The following is a 21,787-nucleotide window of genomic DNA, read 5'->3' as shown; positions in this document are numbered from 1 at the left end:
ACCAGAGGGGCCCCGCCTGTTAGACAGCAAAAGCTCCTAGACCATGCACAACCTGAGTGGCTCTTGTGCTGACAAAAGAGAAAAAAAAAGAAAGTAAACAAAAACCAGTAACACCAAAACAGTATTTTTGAATGAGTATTTTACCTGTGCTTAGTTTTTAAATCTTTTCTTTTAGTATAAACATCACAGAAAAGAACTTCAATAAATTTTATAATTGAATTGCTGTTATGAGTTAATGGTATTATGGCAAATACTTCCCTTTCCAGTTTGGATTAGTTTTGTGAATGTTTCTTAACATTTAAAACTCCTCTGCCAATGTGTGCACCATGTCTGAGTGTGTGACCTTGACCTTGAGATACACACGTTTACCCACCCATGAGGACATCTGGAGGAAGATTCACACTCCAGCACGGGTGATGAGCTAGATAAGGACCTGTTTGGAGTTGTGGAAGGCTAGATGTAAAGAGAAGGAAAGGATTCTTATTTGCAAGGCACAATTTGAGAGAAGGATCAATTAACTGCGAAATTTCCCAACTCATTTACAATCTGAAGCTGGTTAAATATTAGCTGGTAGAGTTTATGTGAGGAACATTTTACACTTCGACCAACATCTTCACTGTGGCAAGATATGAGGGGTGAGCAGAGGGGAATCGCCATTGTTAAATAATGTTTCTTCCAAAAATATTTCAAATAATTATTAAAATGGGGAAAGCAATCACAAATTACACATTTATTTATTTATTTTTAAGGTTTTAGTAATTTATTTTTAGAGAGAGGAGAAAGGAGGGAGAAAGGCGGGGGGTGGGGGGGACATCCGTGTGTGGTTGCCTCTCATATGGTCTCCACTGGGGACCTGAAACGCAACCCAGGCATGTGCCCAACTAGGAATCGAACTGGCGACCATTTGGTTCACAGCCCACACTCAATCCACTGAGCTATATCAGCCAGGACTCAAATGACACATTTAAACATATGATGGGACTGGGGGTTTTAAGGAACAGAGAAGAGCATGTGTGTGCATTTGTGAGATGCTTGTGGTATGTGCATGCACATTGTTGCTGGACATTCAAGCAAGTGAAAGGCACGTTTTCAAATCACCTCAGTGAGGAATTCTCAAAGGGCAAAAATGCTTGCAGTCCCAAAGCTACTACACCAGCCTATAAAGTATTAGAGACCAGAAGTCTTATGTACTAAACTCTTTATTCGATTTTCTGAAAGAGTGCCCAAACCTAGTAAGTTTTATATAAATGATTTTTTTATTAACTGAAGCTATAAGTAGCCCAATTACATTATATTCCCAAAGGTCTCTAATTCTTTTTAACTATATTTATAGATTAAAAATATATTTCTATAAGTTAAAAATAAAATTACTGGATCACTTCTCTGGTATTCACTATGATGGAAGGACTAAGGACAGAATGCCTAAGGACAACTAGCCTAGAAAGAAATACTTCGAGTAACCAAAGTTTTATTTTTGTAAGTAGAAAACTCCAAATTAAATTTATTTATATTTTACTTTCATCACACCATTGTCAACTATAATTTATTTAGCTATCTTTTAAGGACTTTATTAATTTCTGCAAGGGTCTCTATTAATTCTTTAATATTCGAGTCACTCTCTATTGAACCATCTATTATACCATCAATCTAACTGATTTATTTGTCTTTCCACTGATATTGTCCTAATTCTAGCTGATCCCCCTTGTTAATAATTATATATGTGATTCAATGGTACTTGGTTCATTTCCTTTGACTCATTACATTAAAATACTTCACCTCTTATAAGATTTTCAGATGTATCATGGACCTATATTTGCACTGTATGTGGGACATTTCATCTTGAGACAAGAAATAAAATGACGTGTCATTTAATAAAATGACTAAAGATATAGAGAGTATATTGTAATTTTAAGCAGAAAGGATTGTTAAGAGAAAACAAATTTTACCAGTGGTCAGCTCAATAAGAAATGATACATCATTGTAGTACTTAAACTGGTAATGTAGAGAAATTGAAAAACTTAGAGAAATAGATTATAAATTAACAAAACACTTCCACGTGCATAATAAACAATGTCCTATTTTATATCATGTCAGATATGCTTACTATTGTAGCAATGAAAGTAGATGAAACAAGAAAATAATTGGGGAAAAATACAAAAAGAGAAAATGAAGTGAACTTGAGAACATCGTGTCTTGAATCAAATAGATTTGGGCCTAAAACCTCAGATCCTATATAAACTAGCTGTGTTTCCATGGGAAAGTTCTGTTTCCTTATAAGATACCATTTTTCAAGTGTGAAATAGAAAAGATAATAATGTATACTTCATAGATTTATTATGAGAAATAAGTGAAAAAATATATGTACAGCATGTAGCACAAATCCTAACAAATGATAAACACTATTATTACAGATATTATTCTTTCTGAGTAAAATTGATTACAATTTCAATAAAAAATGGAAGTTATTATTCCAGTAGGTTTTCTAAAAATTGCTATCAGGGTTTTTGTTTGGAAATTTAGTTCAGGTACTTTAATTTTTCATAATTAATTTATTTTGAATTATATTTAGATCCTTGCACATATATACAAGAAAAAATAGTGCATAGCAAATGCAATTAAATTAAATCAAAAGTAATTTAAATTTTTTATTTGAACTTAACCTTTCTGGCATGTATAGAAAATACTAAAATTGAATGGCAAATTCAATCCATTTCAGTTTAGCAGTGTCAGAGTCAATTAAATAATTTGGTGCCTCAGTTTTTTATCTACACATGTGAATTTGTAACACAATCTCTTCCAGTTCCCCAAATTATACGAATTCTATCAACCAAATATTTATGTTAACTTCCACCGCAAATTAATGAGAAGTGATCTGAAACATCAGTTCTAACTCAATTTGATCACCATATCAAAGCACTTTCAGTATATTAGATTCTGTAACTACATAAGTTTAATCTATTTTATTCTAGTCTGTTTTATTTTAATCCTCACTAGAGGACATATTTATTGATTTTAGAGAGAGGAAAAGGGAGCGAGGGAGAGAAGAAACATTGATGGAGAGGCAAACATCTATCAGTCCCTTCTTGTACATGCCCCAACTAGATCTATGCATGTGCCCTGACCCAGAATCAAATCTGTGACCTTTTGGTTTACAGGATGGTGGTCCAAGCAACTGAGCCATGGTAGCCAGGGCAGTTCAGTGTATTTTAATTGCTACGGAAACTTTACTCTTTGTTCTCTATCTGGGTATATTTTTGTGTTTTCTTTTGGTTCGGGGTGGTCCACTGAGCGAATTAGCAACTTTTTTTTAAACCTATAAAGTCAATTGTTAACACGTTTTCAGTTTTTAGTTTAATAACAACTCATCATTTAAAAGCTGATGCTTGAAATACCTTCCTTGACACAACATTTCTCCTTGAAGAACTGAATAAAAAAAGAACTTTCTTTGTATTTTTGGTATGTTATTTGTGCTTAATCTTTCTTGAGTTGTCATGATTTTTCACTTGACTTACAACTCCTAAGGAAAAATGAAGATGATTCAATTTTAAAAAGTAATGCCCTAATGTAATTTTCAATCCAAGAATTGGGAAATACTTATCTATACTAAAATTGGAAAATATCTTAAATATAATATTTAGGTATTTATCCATGATAAGAGAAAACCACTATTCTTATTGTGAAAAAACAGATGTGTTCAGATTTATTTTACTCAAAATACACTCATTATTTCAGTCTTTCCATTAACTATAGTTTTAAAATATACAATCTACTAGAAACTTATAAGCTCTTTCTGACACTTTAAAATGAAGTGAAATAATAGGTTATGTATACTAATAGGTAAAATAAAATTTATATGTGATATTCGAGTGACTCAACAACTATCTGTTGAGTCACTCATGTGTCATGTGATGTGCTCCACCCTAGAGGGGCAATGAGACAAGCAGACCTGGTTACCAATTCCCTACAAAGTTCACAGCTTAACCTACAGGTAATTGTTAGGAGAGTGACATGGTATAGAGAAACCACTTTTAGCTAGAAGGAATATGAGAAAGTACTGTGTTGAAAAGGTTTTTATCAAATGTGCATCATTTGAGCTGATACTTACATGGCACCAGTAGAAGTTTTAAGGCTCACATGGGTTGGTACAGTGTGAAATAGTAAAGCCTATTTGTTAACTACTAAATTGTTCAGACTTGCAAAACTGAGACAGGTTCAAAGAAGTCAGTAGGGGGACTTCTATCTTCAGGATGGAGAAATAGATAAGACTTCACTCTTCATTTATCACCCCCCCCCCAAGAAAAAAGGACACAACACTAAATAAACAAATAAAAAAAAACAACAAATTTTTTTAAAAAAACAAAACAACTTTCAAAAGGCAGCAAAGGGCAGTGGTCCTTGAGTGACAGGAAACAAATGAGATGAGTCCCAAAACAGCCCTGTCCTATTGCGTGAAGAGCTTCCAGGCTGTGGCCCAGGGAGGAGGACCCCATGCAGAGCCCAGCCAACTCCCTGAATTGAACAGATGAATCCGAGAGTCAGGAGAGAATGAAGTGGACAGAGTTATTGAGATAGTACCCGAGAGGACACAAAAAGAGATCGGCGGAGATCTAGGGAAAGAACTCCTAGAGTGTCCTGAAGAACACTGCTCAGCCTGCGAGGATGCTGTGTAAGGTGAGGTAAAGGACTACCCGAAGATTGGATGTGACAGCAGCATTTGGTGCTGACACAGGGCCAGAAATATCATTTGTCACTGACTGATCAACAGCTAGAAAATGTTTTGCTATTATATTACTGACTTGTCTATTATGTTCTATTCAGTGCTTATTTCAACAGCCTCTTAGCTATAGTCTGCCTTCACCTTTGAAGAGACACTGTATACACGGAGTATCTCAATAGCCCTGTCAACACACACAATCGTGCAGGCGGGATATTAACCACAACCAATTTTCTCCAGAATCACAGGTATGACATGACATTAGTCTGATGGCATCCTCCTCTGAGTAGATTTATTTGAACCACTCATTCGGGATATACATATACTCTCCAAGAAAAGGAGGCAGATGATACAAGGCCTGGATTCTCGCTTAAATCTAGGTGTTACTAGGTCAGCCCAAAGCAGCTATTATTAGCCTCTTGGCACCTCCCATTGAAAAGCCCAACACCCTTTTAGGTTCTGGAAACAACATGTTCCTCATTTACAAATTTTACTTAAGTCCATTTACTTTGTTCTGCACAAACTGACCAACTTTTACCTTTGCTTCAGTAAAAATACATATAACCTGTCCGAAGTGCAATACACAAGACACCCTTTACTCCCCCCAGAGTCTCTCACTGTGGAGGCTTAGCAACTTCCTAACACATCCTAAGCAGTCTCCTTTCTAAACATCCCACGATCTCCACAATGCCACCGAAGTTCTTTTAAATAAATAAGCAACCGTGATTTTCCAATAGTTATATTATTGTTACTTAAATAAATCCTATTTTATTCCATACACAAGCATTCATTTATATATTGGAATTTTTAAATACATTAAAATTTTTTCTTCAAGTGAGTAATTTTATTATAATACAGACTATCTAAAATACTATATATTTTGGAGCCTATCCAAAAGGCAAATCAGCTACCAGGACTCCCTGCAATAGAGATGCAAGGAACCATTAATAATTAGTATGTTTTTTTTAAAGCCAACTCAGCTATTGATATGTGTTAGATGAGCAAAATAAAAATTGCATTCTTTTTATTAACCTTGATTATAATTGATAATCTACCTCTATTTTTAAAATATTGTTAAATTTCAATTGACAGCACTAATTTTCTGTGATCCCTCTTTGCTAAGTGATTCTTTAAGTTACTAGTATAAACCCTACTCATAACAGCATCATTTTTTAATCTGAAAGGCAACACACATATTCAAAACCTAGCACGGTTTGACTAATTATAAATTTCACATACACATGCATCTACTCCAACACTTTTCACCTAACTAGTGACCCCGACAGACATGGAGGAGAAACATACTTGTGCAGTTGGGCAAGGTCCCGGACCATGTCCCGTTGGCTGTGCACTGCCTGACCGACGGCCCTGACAGACTATAGCCCTCCACGCAGGAGTAAATGATCGAACTGGGAAATGTTGTGCCATCAATCCGAAAAACCCTTCCATTGGCTGTTGTTCCTGGGTTACCACACTGTACAGCTGCAAAAAAAAAAAAAAAAAGGTTAAGAGTATGTACAAAAATAACATAATTAAAACTCCTCTCACAAAAAGTTAATGACTGAAGTTTTGTTTCAAATTATCCAGAGAAGCTACGAAATCCCCTAAAATAAGCATTAAATTATCTTTTACAGGTAGATGAAATTCAAGATTAATTTATATTGATTTTATTACTTTAATTTCTAGAATACAAATTGTACAACAGTTATTTTTTTAAAGTTTTTTTTGTTAGTAGCTCTGGTAAAAACTTTATGAAGTAATTACTTAAGGTATATACAAAGAACTTACACGACTCCACTCTAAGAAGACACCCAACCCAATTAGAAAATGGGAAAAGGACTTGAACAAACACTTCTCCAAGGAGGACATACAGAACATTCAGAGACACATGAAGAGATGCTCAATATCATTAGCTATCAGAGAGATGCAAATTAAAACCACAATGAGATACCACTTTACACCAGTCAGGATGGCTATCATAAACAAAGCAACAAACAACAAATGTTGGAGGGGTTGTGGGGAAAAGGGGTCCTTAGTTCACTGTTGGTGGGATTGCAGAATGGTACAACCATTATGGAAAACAGTATGGATTTTTCTCAGAAAAATAAAAATTGACCTGCCTTTTGACCCAGCAATTCCACTGCTGGGATTATATCCTAAGAATCCTAAAACATCAATATCAAAGAACCTATGCACCACAATGTTCATAGCAGCACAATTTACAATAGCCAAGAGTTGGAAGCAACCTAGGTGCCCATCAGTAAATGAATGGATCCAAAAATTGTGGTACATATACACAATGGAATTCTATGCCGCAGAGAGAAAGAAGGAGCTACTACCCTTTGCAACAACATGGATGGAACTGGAAAGCATTATGCTGAGTGAAATAAGCCAGGGGTTGAAAGACAAATACCATATGATCTCACCTTTAACAGGAAGCTAAACAACAAAACAAACAAGCAAGCAGAAAAAAAAACAAAAAACAAAAAACAAAGACACTGAAATAGAGAACAAGGGGATAGTGACCAGAGGGGAGAAGGAAGGGAAGTTAAGGGGAAAATGGGGGAGGGATTTGGAGGAACAAATAGGAAGGACACAGGGACGAGAACTAAGGGGGGTGGAAATGGGAGGGAGGTGGGGAGCAAGGGGCGGGGGAGGCTGGGATGGGAAAAATAGACAAAAAACTGTACTTGAAAAATAACTAAATAAAAAAAAAAAAGAGTATTGCCTTTGGGTACCACAAAATCTTTCAAGGAACTATTGTAAGAGTCTCTGCTGAAAAAGCAACTAATGTAAAATGGAAAGATACGTGATAATGAGATGCAACAGAGATTCATTATAATTAAACTTCTAAGAGGACAGATATAAAATAAGCAATTTAAGTATTTTAAGGATCCATGTATATTTTTATGTATGTAAGCATATAAATTCTGAAATGGCTTTCATTAAATTTTCAACGTATTATAAACAGAACTCACAAATACAATGCTGTGTGTGATTTACACTCTCTAGTACATTTAACTATTTGCTATTGACACCATAGTGACTTTTAAAACATATCCTGAAAGCAAGCCCCCATGTCAAATATAACACTAAATTTTGTTGTAATATAAGAATTTAAAACCTTATTATTTTAATAAATATAAGGTATAAATATATTTTCCAAAAAATATAATACCTTCTATATCACTTACTGCATTGTAAATATTTGACTTTGCCTATCCTTTACAGCTGCATGTTTCTGTACATATGTGTTAGAGACAGGAGACTTACACAGTTTATACAATTGCAACAAGATCAAACTGTAGGCAATATTTTCAGGGGAACCTGTGATATATTAAAAATGTTTATATCTGTTGTCCAGAGCAATTATCCTCTTCTGTATTCATTAGTACCTGCCTAAAATAACAATCTGGTCATAGGCATTTATGTGTCATAATCTATAGTCTTGACACTATCCAAGATGGATTTCAAAAGTACCATCCTTGTTTGGATGAGCCAAAGAACATATATGTACAACCAACAGACACAGACCACGGTGTGGTTGTGGCCAGAAGGAAGGGCAGGAAGGGGCGGGTGGGAGAGGGCAAAGAGGGGGAAGCGGGGACATATGTAATAGTATCAACAATAAAATAAAGTTAAAAAAATGAATAAAATGTCAAGTGATTTGCATTTTGAAATAGCCAACCAGGTTCAATTTTTTTCAACAATAAAAATGAAGAACTTTAAACCCTTGTCTGAGTTATCATTGGCAAATATGTTTTCCCATACAGTTGGATCTCTTTTTATTTTAATACTGTTTTCTTTAGCCGTGCAAAAGCTTTTTATTTTGATGAGATCCCATTTGTTTATTCTTTCCTTTATGTCCCTTGCTCTGGGGGACATATCAGTAAAAAAGTTGCTTCATGAAATATCTGAGATTTTCTTGCCAATGTTCCCCTCTAGGACTTTAATGGTGTCAAGGCTTATATGTAAGTCTTTTATCCACCTTGGATTTATTTTGGTGTATAGTGTAAGTTGGTGCTTGACTTTCATTTTTTTGCATGTAGCTGTCCAGTTCTCCCAACACCATTTGTTGAAGAGGCTATTATTAGTCCATTTTATGTTGCTGCCCGCTTTGTCCAATATTAATTGGCCATAGAGATTTGGGTTTATTTCTGGGCTCTCTGTTTGGTTCCATTGGTCTATGTGCCTGTTTTTAAGCCAGTATCAGGCTGTTTTGATCACAGTGGCCTTGTAGTACAGTTTGGTATCAGGTATTGTGATCCCTCCTACTTCGTTCTTCTTTCTCAGAATTGCAGCTGCTATTTGGGATTGTTTATGGTTCCACAGAAATTTTTGAAAAATTATGGAACATACACACAATGGAATTCTATGCAGGAGAGAGAAAGAAGGAGCTACTACCCTTTGCAACAGCTTGGATGGAACTGGAAAGTATTATGCTGAGTAAAATAAGCCAGGTGTTGAAAGACAAATACCATATGATCTCACCTTTAACAGGAAGCTAAACAACAAAACAAACAAGCAAGCAAAATAAAAACAAGACACTGAAATAGAGAACAAGGGGGCAGTGACCAGAGGGGAGGGAATTTAAGGGGAAAAAAAGGGAGGGATTTGGAGGAACAAGTATGAAGGACACAAGGACAAGAACTAAGGGGGGTGGGAATGGGAGGGAGGTGGGGAGCACAAGGCGGGTTGGGCTGGGATGGGAGAAATAGAAAGAAAACTGTACTTGAAAAATAATTAAATAAATTAGAAAAATGTTACAATTGAAATAATAAAAATATTTATTTTTAAAAAATGAAGAACTTTACAGATATAGACAAATCACACTTACACTTCTGTCCTCTATTCTCTAATTCCTTCACATTAATACACATGTTTTTATCCAGAGTACTATTTGAATTAAATACAAGTTAATTAACTTTAAAAAAGAGGTAAGTGGACCCTCTGTCAAGAGTGAGGACTGAAAGCTCTGTGGACACAGTGAACAGAAGCAGCAAATACTTTGCCTCTGCAATGCTTTTCTGTATTTTTTCATTTTTTTGTCCATTCATCTACTAACATCTTCTTCTAAATGATTTATCTAAGTTCTATTTATGAGAAAAATATTAATGCTGTTACATTTTCTACAACTACTTGTTCTTTTTTTTTTTTTTTTTTTTTTTTTTTTTTTTGTAAAGCATGTACTAATAAAACAGTCAGCACCAGGTGGTATTTCTCCTAAAACTCTTTTGCAGTTCAGCTGAACAAAGGCTGACTTGATATCACCCAGTAATGTCGGACTTCATAGAGATGTCCTCTTTGCAAAGTCTGAGTGATAAAGGCAACAGTTAAGTCTTACGGTCTCTTGCTCAACAACATTGTCCATCCACTCCTTTCCCTGTGACAGCTACGGAGTTGTAATGTTCTCTGACTTAAGTTTGCCGAATTTGCTACTTTGAGATTACAATCCTAATTTTAAACACAATAAAAGTTTCTGAAATATAATCAATCAAAAAGCTGTCAAATTTTGGGGCAGGAGAATTATTTTCTATTTATGAAACCAGTACATTTGATACAATATGGAGTAACTTTCAAAAATACCTTTGCAAGTTTAGTTTTTGCACTAAAATTATCTCAAAAAGAACAACTGAAGTTATAATTTTTCAGCAACATTTTATTTTCTAGCCAATCTTGTAAATATTAAAGTATGTTAACTCAGTCAGAACAATGAACAATTTTACCCAATTATCCAAAATTTAAAAAAAAATTCTAGTTACAAGCAATGCAATCTATAAATAAAAATATCATTTACATTTAGACATCTTTGTGTATGTTCCTATTTCTACAAACCTACAAACTAAAACATGTCTTGAGGTAATGTTGATGTAAGAACCTATTTTTCCCTCAATTGTGTCTACAATACAGCACTGTGATGAAGAGGAAAAAAATAAACTTTTTTAACAAATATTTAAAACTTTTCTAGTCCAGATGTTTGCTAAGATGTGAACAATGTTTGTATATAAATGACCCAGGAGAGATATTTTTATAATTAATATTTATCATACATACAGTGCTGTCAGTAAAACTGAAATACTGTTGCTTTTATTCCATGGTCGGATGCTACAAAGAACTGGTAGAAATAATTTCATTAGTACTAACAACTTGAATTTGGATACATATTAAGTTCCAGCAATTTCAATAAATTAACTTTTGCTTGAGCTCACCTTTGCATTCCGGCTGCCTTCCAGTCCAGCTGCCATTAGCTAAACATGTTCTTTCTTCTGAGCCATGAAGGGTGTAACCGATATCACAAGCAAAACGTACAGAAGTTTGGGTTCTGAAATTGCTTTCCTGTCTGGAACCATGACCAGGGGTACCTGGATCCCCACAGGTACCAGTGGCATCACCTGCAATTCAGTACAGTGCGAGTTAACTTATTTCAACAACCATTTACTATGTTCACAATTTAGTTGGACATTCTTGTAGGCATTGGTTTTAGGCATGTTGGTTTTAGTGTGAAGTTGATTGGGTAAAATCATAATTCATATTTCCCACATGAGTCAAGCCTTAAGAAAAACCTAAATGAAAAAGAAAATAGTTGCAGAGTATGGAGCTGTTTTTCTTATCAGGAATATTGGGACCTGTTAAATAAGTTAAGGTCATTTTGTTGCATTTCCATAGGACTTGGTTAATAATGAAGTTATTAGAAAACTTATAAATAACAGTACTATGGGCTTGTATGACAGTGAGTTTATAAAGCTACAGTTAAAAAACTAGATTTGGTAATTTGCATGTTTCCTTCTCTGAATTTTCTCATTAGTGAATTTTGTTGTTAAATTAGATCAGTAGTGTGCTAGAAAATGTAAGTGTTACAATATAACATTCCCCGTACACTAAAATTTCACCCCCTAATTTTCTCTACCAAGGGCCACTGTCCCGAGTAAATGAACTGTATACTTCTTATACATGAAATATAAAAATAAATTGTAAATAATCAAAGACTAAAAACTCTGACTTAAGTTACTAATTAGGATTTTGTTCATGGCTAGGTGTTCACCTTTTTTACTGTTAGGAATTTACTTAGTCCTTTTATCATTTGTTAAATATTTTATTCCACTGAGCCACATTAGCCACAGCTCATTTCTTAAATATTTTAAATAAAAGTTGCCATGGTGTTAGTATATATTAAGAAAGAGAAAGAAGAAAAGAGAGGGCAATACCATATTTTCCGGACCATAAGATGCACCCAGATTTTAGAGAAAAATAGAAAAAAATTAAAGCAAAAAATGTGGTAAAATATTTAATAACATAAATAACATAATATTTCACTAATGTACATGTAAACAGAAGTCAACAGCAGCATTAATAACCATTATTACTCTCAAATTTGGTGGGGGTTTGAAGATGCATCTTATAGTTCGAAAAATATAGTATATAAGTACTGAAAATGCTTTCTTTTTGTTTACACACTTTTTTTGACAAGCCCTGTGTATTTGGAATTCTTTACACTTTCTCATTTTCATAAGATTTAATATATTAACACTGATACAATTTTAAGATAAGTGTATCACTTGTAAATATCTATGTGCAATTTCTATTTTTGCAATTCAGTACCAGTTTCTGAATACATCAGAATATGTGTGTAAATGTGATTTTGTGTATAAACAGTTATGTGGAAGTTTTTAATACTATAGATTAATTCTGAAGTCCTATAAAGTTACTTTATAGAGATTAACCACTAGTTACAAAGAGATTCTGAAATAAATAACCATCTAACTTTTACTCCTGAAGGGAAAACAATGTAAAACAACTCCTCGTAAGTGTTTACCATGCTCTCTATAGATATAAAAATAACATAAAGATAATGGACAATATATAAATAAAAACACAGGCAGAAAAAGCAGCACCTGTATCTGGTTAGTGGGTAAAACAAATAGAATAGGTAGTATCAAATAGGGAAAGGTCACAGATCTAATACTTAAATGACATTTCATTTTAGTTTTTAAGATTTTATTTATTCTAGAGAGGGGAAGGGAGGGAGAAAGGAGAGAAACATTGATGTGCAAGAGATACATTGATAGATTGGTTGCCTCTTAAACACCCCAAACTGGGGATCTGTCCTGCAATTGGGGTATGTGCCCTCACTGGGAATTGAACTCAACCTTTTGATTCACAGGCTGGCACTCAATCCACTGAGCCACACCAGCCAGAGCTTAAATGACATTTTAAAGAAAAGGACTAAACAAATCAAAAAAGATTTATTATATATTCACTCCATGAAAAAGTTATTGATTAAAAGTAGCCTTAACATTCACTTATTCTAAACTATTAATAACAGAGCAGTGTGGGATTAGAGAGACTGAGAAGTTATATGTTGCCTATTAATATCAAAGAAACATAGAAAACATAAATATCTTTCATAAAACTTGGCTTAATTTAATTTAAAGCATTTAAATCTTTATCTTAATGTATGCTATTAAGCAACCAATTGTTTAGAAAGTGTAATAGACAGGGATTCTAACAGAAAATCACTGAAACAGTGTTGCCTTCTGGGAAAAATTGTATTTGGTAACACCATTTTAATTAACATAAGTACTTTCCAGAGTAGCTCTCTAAAACCACTTAGTTCTTAACGTTAGCCACAATACAGTACAAAACATGTTATCTGCAATTTACCTTCTACAACATTAATACTAATTTATGCTCTGATTTTATAATACTTTAAGAAACATTCCAATAAATGTATAAATAATACAGCCTCTCTCAATTTTTTTTGTTTAAAAAATATTTGTTTAAAAAAACAAGTATTTTATTTCTTTTGTGCATATATATTTTCCAAGTGGTACCTGAACAATGAGGTTGTGATCCACTCCAGTGGCCACTTAATTGGCAAGTCCTGGATGAATGGCCTAGAAGGACACGCTTTCCTGTGCAGGAATAGTGAACAGTGGACCCAAAGGTGTACTTCTCACCAGACAGGACTGCATTAGGGGGAACGCCAGGGTGTCCACAGTCAATCACTACAATACATAATTATTGAATATAAAATTTTTTTATATCTCCTATCGAACAACCTGCGCCAACTTTCTATAAAATAAATCAAAAGTAAATTATCTGCTCAGATGTATACAACCTCAACAAATCAAACACCCGGGTGAAACCTGACTTTTTAAAAATAAAGTGGAAGTTGCAGCTCTGGGAGCAATTCTGTTATCCCATTTACCCCGAGCATGAGTTTAACAGGAGCACTGTAAGTAAGCATAAATGATTGAGTATTAGTCTGCATGCATGGTGGTGGTGAGTGTGTTTTAATACGCATATGTGCATGAGTTTGAAGTACATATGTGCCCAGACAAGGATGTGCAAGTTAGGGAGAAGAGTATTATGTGGATTGGCTAAATAAGGGAATAGGATGCCAGTGGGATTCAAAATGAGCCCATACAGACATTAAAAGGGAAGGATTTTGAGGGTGAAATAAAAGGAGTAAGGATGGATCTGTGCCACACTATGAAATACATAGTTTAGAATAATTATATTCCTAGTTATTAATAAATAAACTATGCTGTATGAAGAAAATCATCAGTGGCTTATTAACCCAAACACTGCTGGGCACGGCAGAAGCAGATGCCAATACATTGTAGAATTTTCTTGATGACCTAGAGGTAGCTTGGGAACTTATTGTGTGCCCCCTTTTAAATGTAACTTGAAAAAATATTGAGGACAGTAAGAGTCTGGAGTATCAAATAGACAAAAGGACATAAAATTAATAAGTTCCTTGAGATCTTAGAGCAATACCAGGAGTGCTGTATGAAATAAAGAAAGGCAAAGAAAAGTATCTGAGAGGGACAAAAATCTGAAGCTCATGTTTACATGTCCTAGAAAATATTTTACTTTTAATGTAATAGTCATGTAAGGCCAAGTAACTAAATTAGTCAAACTACTAGACCAGTGTACAGTAAGAGAGTGAAATACACATTAAGCAAGGCATCAACAACTGACCTAATGATTTTCATAGCATCCAAAACTTAATAGATATTGCATAAATTTTTTAATTCAGTGCATGAATGATAAAGTTAAAAAAATCCTACCGCATGAATGTGAAGTGTCTCTAAATAAAACACTATCATACAATAATCTTATAATTTAAAATTAAGCATAACCAAAAATTGCATAATGATTGTTTGACATACTACCCCTTCAATCTATAAAGTTATTTTTTCTATCATGTCAGAGATTATCAAACTCTTTGAGAAATGTAGCTACACTTGAGACCTATCAACTTACTGAATTCCTAGAATTTATTTTCACTTTCCTATTCCTCACATAATTTTTATTTCTTTCTATTTTCTCACTACACATACCAATTACATGTATATCTGCTAGAAGTTATATAATTTATATTCTACAACTCCAACATAACATTTAACTAAATACACTCCCCAAAGGTTCACCGACTTGAAAGATGATATATATTAACACAATTACATTCATATATGTATGTATTGGAATATGATACACATTTATAATTAATTAGCTTTAAGCAACACCTTTGTCTAAATCCTCAAGTATTCTGAAGCCATAGAGGTGTTTACATTATGACTAATATTGCTTTAAATGAAATTTGAAATAGCAGTACAGAAGACAATTGAAATAATTGCCCTTGGGATGATCATATAGAACATGAAGGATGACTGCTTTTCATAATCTACCTGCTCTATCAAATTTCAAAGTCAAAGAATGATAGAGAGATATAAGGCACATTAATAGTAATAAGAATGACATCTGAGCATTGAGTTAGTAGAATATAGGAAAATATAGTTTCAAAACAATGAAACAATAAAATAAAAAGTCTAATTAAAATAATATTTAAAAACAAAATCCTTCTGATATAGAGCTCTAGATATAAGACAATAAACATCCATGTTACTTACATGGCACTTTCTCAAGGAAGAATTCACATTATCTACTTACTGATACATTCTGGTAACGGTTTGTCCCACTGTCCATTTGGCTGACATATCAAAACTGAAGATCCAAATAAAAAATACCCAGGGTTGCAGTCATAGAACACAACGGTGCCGTAGGTGAAATTCCCATGCTCTATTTTACTTTCTCTTTTGGAATTGGCTGGAATTCCAGGGTCAGAACAGTTCACCACTGAACAAATAACAAATTTTAAAAGTGTTTGAAATAACATACATATACATATGTAGACTTCCATAAGAAATTAAGAAATTTGCTTCGAAGGTAAATTAAATCAAACAAAATAACAGTAACAGAAATAAAATGAATACATTGACTATAATAATGAAGTAAAATGTGTTGTTGAAATGTAGAAAAAAGAAAACATTATTTGCAAAATTTTTGAACGTTAGCAACTCCATAAGCATATGCTTATTACAGATTTTTGAAACTGATTCATTTTCAACTACAGTTAAACCATACAAAATGTAAAAGTCTATGATGATTTATGTTTTATCATATAATATGAAGTACACCATGCTTCTTTGCAAACTGGAAAAACACCAAAAACAATCTTTAATCTGTTTCTATGCAGAAAACAACAAACTCCCTTTGTAGGGTTCATGGTAATTCAGGCCTCAAACATATTTTTCAAAAACATATTTAAAAATTTTTTTATTGTTGTTCAATTACAGTTGTCCCCATTTCCCTCCCACACTCTCCCTGCCTCCTACATTCTATCCTCCCCCATCCCCATTGTCTTTGTCCATGGCTCCTTTAAATATGTTCCTTGACTTAATCAGTCCTCTTCTTTCCTCTACTTATAGAGAGAATAAATGCCAAAGTTGAGGTTCATTAATAATGGAGCAAACAATCTTAACGACATTTTTTCAACCCTTACTCGAGGACTTTTCTTCATTGCTTTTTAGAGAGAGAAAAAGAGGAAAGGAGAAAGGGAAGGAGAGAGAGAAACATTGATGCAAGAGAGAAGTGTGGATTGGTTGTCTACCGTATGCACCTGGACCAGGGACTGAACCCACAACCCAGGTAGGTGACCTGACTGGGAATTGAACACATACCCTGTAGGTCACAGGTTGACACTCCAACTAGCTGAGCCAGGGCATGATCTTAATACTATTTTATATGCAGACATAAAATAGGAATGAGATCATAAATATAAGCAGTTAATACAAAGTTTGCCAGTATTAACTTAAAAAAATAAGTTAAAATGAGAAAAATGAAAAGCATTGCTAATGAGATGACATCAACATTAAATCTTTTTGTTTTATTGGCTGAAGACTCCCCACTGTTCTGCCCAAGCTGTTTCAGTCGCGGTCACCTGTGTTCCCACAGACACATAGCCACCAGGCCTGAGCTGGAGGAGCGGGAGGCTCTTACCTTTGCACATGGGTGGGGGGCGGCTCCATTGTCTGTTGGCCTGGCACTGGGCCTTCATGGGCCCCTGCATAAGATACCCAATATTGCAGGAGAATGTTACCACATCATTAAAGTTGAATCCATTCCCACTCGTTCTTCCATAAATCGGACTGCCAGGGTGCCCACAGCTGACAGCTAACAGCAGGAAGTGTGGGCAGGGGAAGCACAAAACAGTATTTGGTTATTAGTCATGACATGGGAGTTACCTGTAATCATTTCAAACAGTATAGAGAGAAGGGCACTGTTATGTGAAAAGATGTCTAAAGTACTTTGAGTAATGCAGAAGAATGATTTAGAATGCCATAAAAATCTCATATAATAGAAATACTATATTAATAAGTAGACAATTATTTACAGTTGTGATAATTTTATGCAAGTGGTACACAAATGTTTACAGTTTCATGGTGCCTATTTATTCTCTATTTCTTTTTAGAGAAGAATTCTGAATTTTAAAATTCTGGGAATGACTGAATTTCATGTTATTAGTCAATAACAGAAAGAAATTGAACTAATTTTCCTTTTCCATTGGAGAACTGGAAGATACTTGAAAACAGTTTTTTGTATTTAACTTTGAAATTATTTATTTTAATATTTATACAATTTTTACTTAGACAATTTTTAAAAATTTTATTTAGTTATCTTTAGAGGGGAAGGGAAGGAGAGAGGGAGATAAATATCAATGTATGGTTGCTTCTCATGAGTCCCCTGCTGGGAACTGGCCTGCAACCCAGGCATGTGCCCTGACTGGGAATTGAACTACAGTTGTTTGATTTGCAGGCCCGCACTCAATCCACTGAACTATACCAGCCTGGGCTACTCATACAATTTTTTAAAATAATGATTGATAAGTAAACATGTGTTTGAACAATTTGTGAGTATAAAGTATGGGCCATAAAAAATAATTCTGTACTAGAATTCTTGAAGGCTTATTTTCTTCACAATTGATATTTGACAATTTAGCACAATTTTGTTTGTAAATGGTGGTGTCAATTAGATGCATATTTAAATCCTTTTAGTGTTACAGTTCTATTCTAGATTTTATGTGGTTCTGGTTTTTCCCAAATACTCTGTTTCCATGGCACCTGGTTTCACCGCATAATCTCACTCTATTAATCAGAGCAAGTTTTGTAATAGTTCTTCATAATTGGGCACAATGAAAAACCAGAGTCACTTCCAGTACTTTTGAAATGACCCGAGAGCAATTATTCTTCAGCTGTATTGTTAATGTCAACCTACTCATTTGGAAATGTAATTGCATAGTATTCTTGTTAAAATGATCAATAAGGAAACCGGTTTTACCCCAAGGGCCGATTTGCATTTATAGTCTCAATTATTCAACAAAAAAATAGCCAAGTGGTATGACTTGGCTATGCTTGAATATAAATGAAAGAAAAAAAAATTATAGCAAAACCCAAGCACAGTCCTGCTGTCTCTAAGTCTTCAGACATTCTGTGTGTGTGCTCATGGGCACGTGCGTACACACATCCCCCTCAGTCAAGCAAGTTTCATTGTTACCTGGATGCTGCACTGTCCTGTTAAATCTCAACACTCAAATGTATTTTCCATGAAACTAGAATTTCAGTAAATTTTTCTTGGTTGAATAAAACTTGACAATGGTGTATTTTACACAAATGGATATAATTAGTTACAGAATAAATTATTTTTTGTGAATCCACCCTAAGAGAGCAATATGTTACTTATCTGAAGCCTCCAAAATCTCTATTGCATCATCCTAAAATGCTACAAATTACAACATATTTGCAGTGTTTAGTCTCGTTTCTAACATCAGTTTTAATGTAAATGTCAGTAATTTGGAATATAAATAATTAGGAGGAAAAAAATAGGAAACACATTGATAATTGACTTCAAATCCAGAAGAGGACACGTTATGATGTGAAACAAGGTACGCTGCCTGGGACTCCATGGGGTAAGAAAAGTAACAGAATTATCAGTAGTCAACCATATTCTGATTTTAGTAGTATAATAGTCATAATAGATGCACAATGGGCAAATCTGTACCATACATAGAGCAAACACAAAGCACAGCAGGTATATTTAAAGATTAATAATAAAATTAACTATTTTAAAATCCATTTTATTCTTCAAGTGTCAAGTCATAACTAAATTAACTTTAAAGATCAGGTAGATATATTTGTTGAATTACTGAGTTATATTAAAATGATTTCAAAATTATATATGCTTATACAATTTTCTGTGAATTTACAAATAGCAGGAGTAATGCTTGAAACATATTTTTAAAGGAATTTAATATTTTATAATCTATCATAAAATATTATAATTGCATTATCTATGTATATATAATCTTGATGCATTGAAGAATGCTATACATTTTGAACCACAAAGGGTCCATAGTGATAAATACTTTTAACCATTTGCTTTATATATAAGGTAATTAGGGCATACAGAGATTAAGAGACTTCATTAGCTCATCTAATTAGCACTGAAACTGAAATGAGAACAATGGTTCTCCATGTCATGTCAGATGACTGCCCCCACACTAATTATACTCCATGAATATATAATTTTTATATGACAGCAATAGTATCATAATTATTAGTAAAAAATGTATCCAAAGTATTTTCTGCTATAAAAAATTATACAGTATTACATCACAGCAATACTGATGCTACTACAATACAGTGGTCCAAAGAAATTAAAATCCTTGTAACTAAAATTTGTCAAAAATGCACCTTGATAAAAATATCTGTTGTAAATATTATATAGTCCTATTAAATACTAGAATAGCTCAATTTAATTTTTGTCTTTATAATAAAACATAAATAATAGACATTTTCTTCCACTTTCATAGTAGATGGCTTTATATACCTCTGAACACACAAAAAATAATTTTTGAGAATTTAGTTTATATCTTTGTCCTTAAATATATATGAATATTTATCTACATATACATATACATGTGGGTATAATTATATATCTTACCTAAGAATACAGTTACTAAGAATACACGAGAACAGAGGTTTTCTGCCATGCTTACTTACGCACACAGGATGGGAGCTGACCAGACCAATTGTGATCCTGTTGACAAATTCTCACTGAAGAACCAATTAAGCGAAAGCCAGGATTACACTGATAAACTACAGTGTCTCTGTATCCATAATTTTCTCCAATGACTTGACCATTCACAATGAGTTCTGGAATTCCACAGTGACCCGCTGAAAGGGGTCAGAAAGTAATATTTGTAATACTGTGATCTACATTGTATTATGTATCTATATACATATGTAATATTACTAAACCTTTAAAACTGTCTTAGAAGCATGCCACAAACTATGCAAATATGACTACAAGACATAAGAGACTAAGTACAAATCCTAAGTATTAAGGAATTTAAAAAAGAGATACTTCTAGTAACACTTGCATCCAGTAGAAATTAGAATTTCAGTTTGTATAAAAATTAAAATGTAATATTAAATTTTGAGAGATACAGGTAAAGCAGTGCTTAGTGGGGAAATTTACAGCATTCAATGCCTTATTAGAAAGGAAGATACATAACTAAAGACCTAAGATTGCACTTTAAGAAGAGGAAAAAATGGAGCAAAATAAAAAAGAAAATAAAAGAAAGCCAAAGTAAGTAGATGAAAACTATATTAGAGGCAGTTAAAGAAATCAAGAAAGAAAAAGACTAATAGAGAATATAATCTAAATGAAAATAAGAACAGCAGCTAAATTGCGCAACTCCTAGCTAATCCTATCAGCACAAAGTAAGAGAGAACAAAATTACCAGTGACAGGAATGAATGAAATAATATCTATATAAGCTTACAGAAATGAAATTATAAGAAAATATAAAGAACAGCTTTATGCCAAAACATTAAAGAGTTCAGAAGACAAAGCCTTTGAAAATGACATTATACCAAAATAAACACAAAAATAGAAAATTTTAGTAGTCCTTTATCTATTTAAAGTATTTGTATTAAAACTTTTCCACAAAAGAAAAAAAAATATCCCATTCAGAAGCTGTCACTGGTAACATTCAATGAAACATTAAATTAAATAAAAAAAAAATCTTACACCACTCTTTAAGAAAGAATCACTTCCAAGACTTCTGGCCAAGATGGAGGCATAGGTAGACAAACTATACGTCCTCACACAACCAAAATAAGGACAACAAGAATTTAGAAACAAAATAACAAGCAAAACTGACAGAAAATTGAACTGTATGAAAGTCTGACAATCAAGGAGTTAAAATAGACTCATTCATCCAGACGGGTAGGCAGGGCAGAGTCAGGTGGCCCGGCAAGGCAGCCATGGCCGGACCCTGGACGTGGGGTGGCAACAAGCAGACCCAGCAAGGTGGTGATTGTGAAGTGGGGCATGGTGCGAAAGGCGGCTGACCGGGAGGTCCCACATTTGTGCGCAGATAAACCTGGTGAAATTGGGGAGCGAGACAGACTGCGCAACCCAGGGTCCCAGCACCCAGAAATAAAGCCTCAAAACACTAATTAAAAACACCTGTGGGGGGTTGAGATACAGGGAGAGACTCCCAGCCTCACAAGAGAGTTTGCTGGAAAGACCCACAGGGTCCTAGAACGTACACAAGCCACCCACTGGGAATCAGCACCGGAAGGGCCCAGTTTGCTTCAGGGAAGTGGTGGAGGGGACTGAAATCTGGTAGCAGAGAGCAGAGCAAGTGCCATTGTTCCCTCTC

The 21,787-nt window shown here is 34.1% G+C and overlaps 1 protein-coding gene across 3 annotated transcripts in view; it reads right to left on the bottom strand.

Annotated features, from left to right (window-relative positions):
- Positions 1-21,787, bottom strand: part of CSMD3 (CUB and Sushi multiple domains 3) — a 921,636-nt gene that overhangs the window by 43,240 nt on the left and 856,609 nt on the right. For all 3 annotated transcript variants that reach the window (XM_053661036.1, XM_053661038.1, XM_053661039.1), the window contains 6 exons: positions 20,119-20,292; positions 17,060-17,233; positions 15,671-15,856; positions 13,546-13,719; positions 10,924-11,106; positions 6,020-6,196 (listed from right to left, as the gene is read on the bottom strand). In XM_053661036.1, coding sequence (XP_053517011.1) covers positions 6,020-6,196; positions 10,924-11,106; positions 13,546-13,719; positions 15,671-15,856; positions 17,060-17,233; positions 20,119-20,292 — 1,068 coding nt within the window. The remainder of the gene's footprint in view (positions 1-6,019; positions 6,197-10,923; positions 11,107-13,545; positions 13,720-15,670; positions 15,857-17,059; positions 17,234-20,118; positions 20,293-21,787) is intronic.

The sequence above is a fragment of the Artibeus jamaicensis genome, unplaced genomic scaffold (genome assembly GCF_021234435.1).
Source record: "Artibeus jamaicensis isolate MK-2021 breed Jamaican fruit bat unplaced genomic scaffold, CSHL_Jam_final scaffold_916, whole genome shotgun sequence".
NCBI lineage: Eukaryota > Metazoa > Chordata > Mammalia > Chiroptera > Phyllostomidae > Artibeus > Artibeus jamaicensis.
The sequence above is the reverse complement of the archived record's forward strand: the minus strand, read 5'-3'. Positions and strand labels throughout refer to the sequence as shown.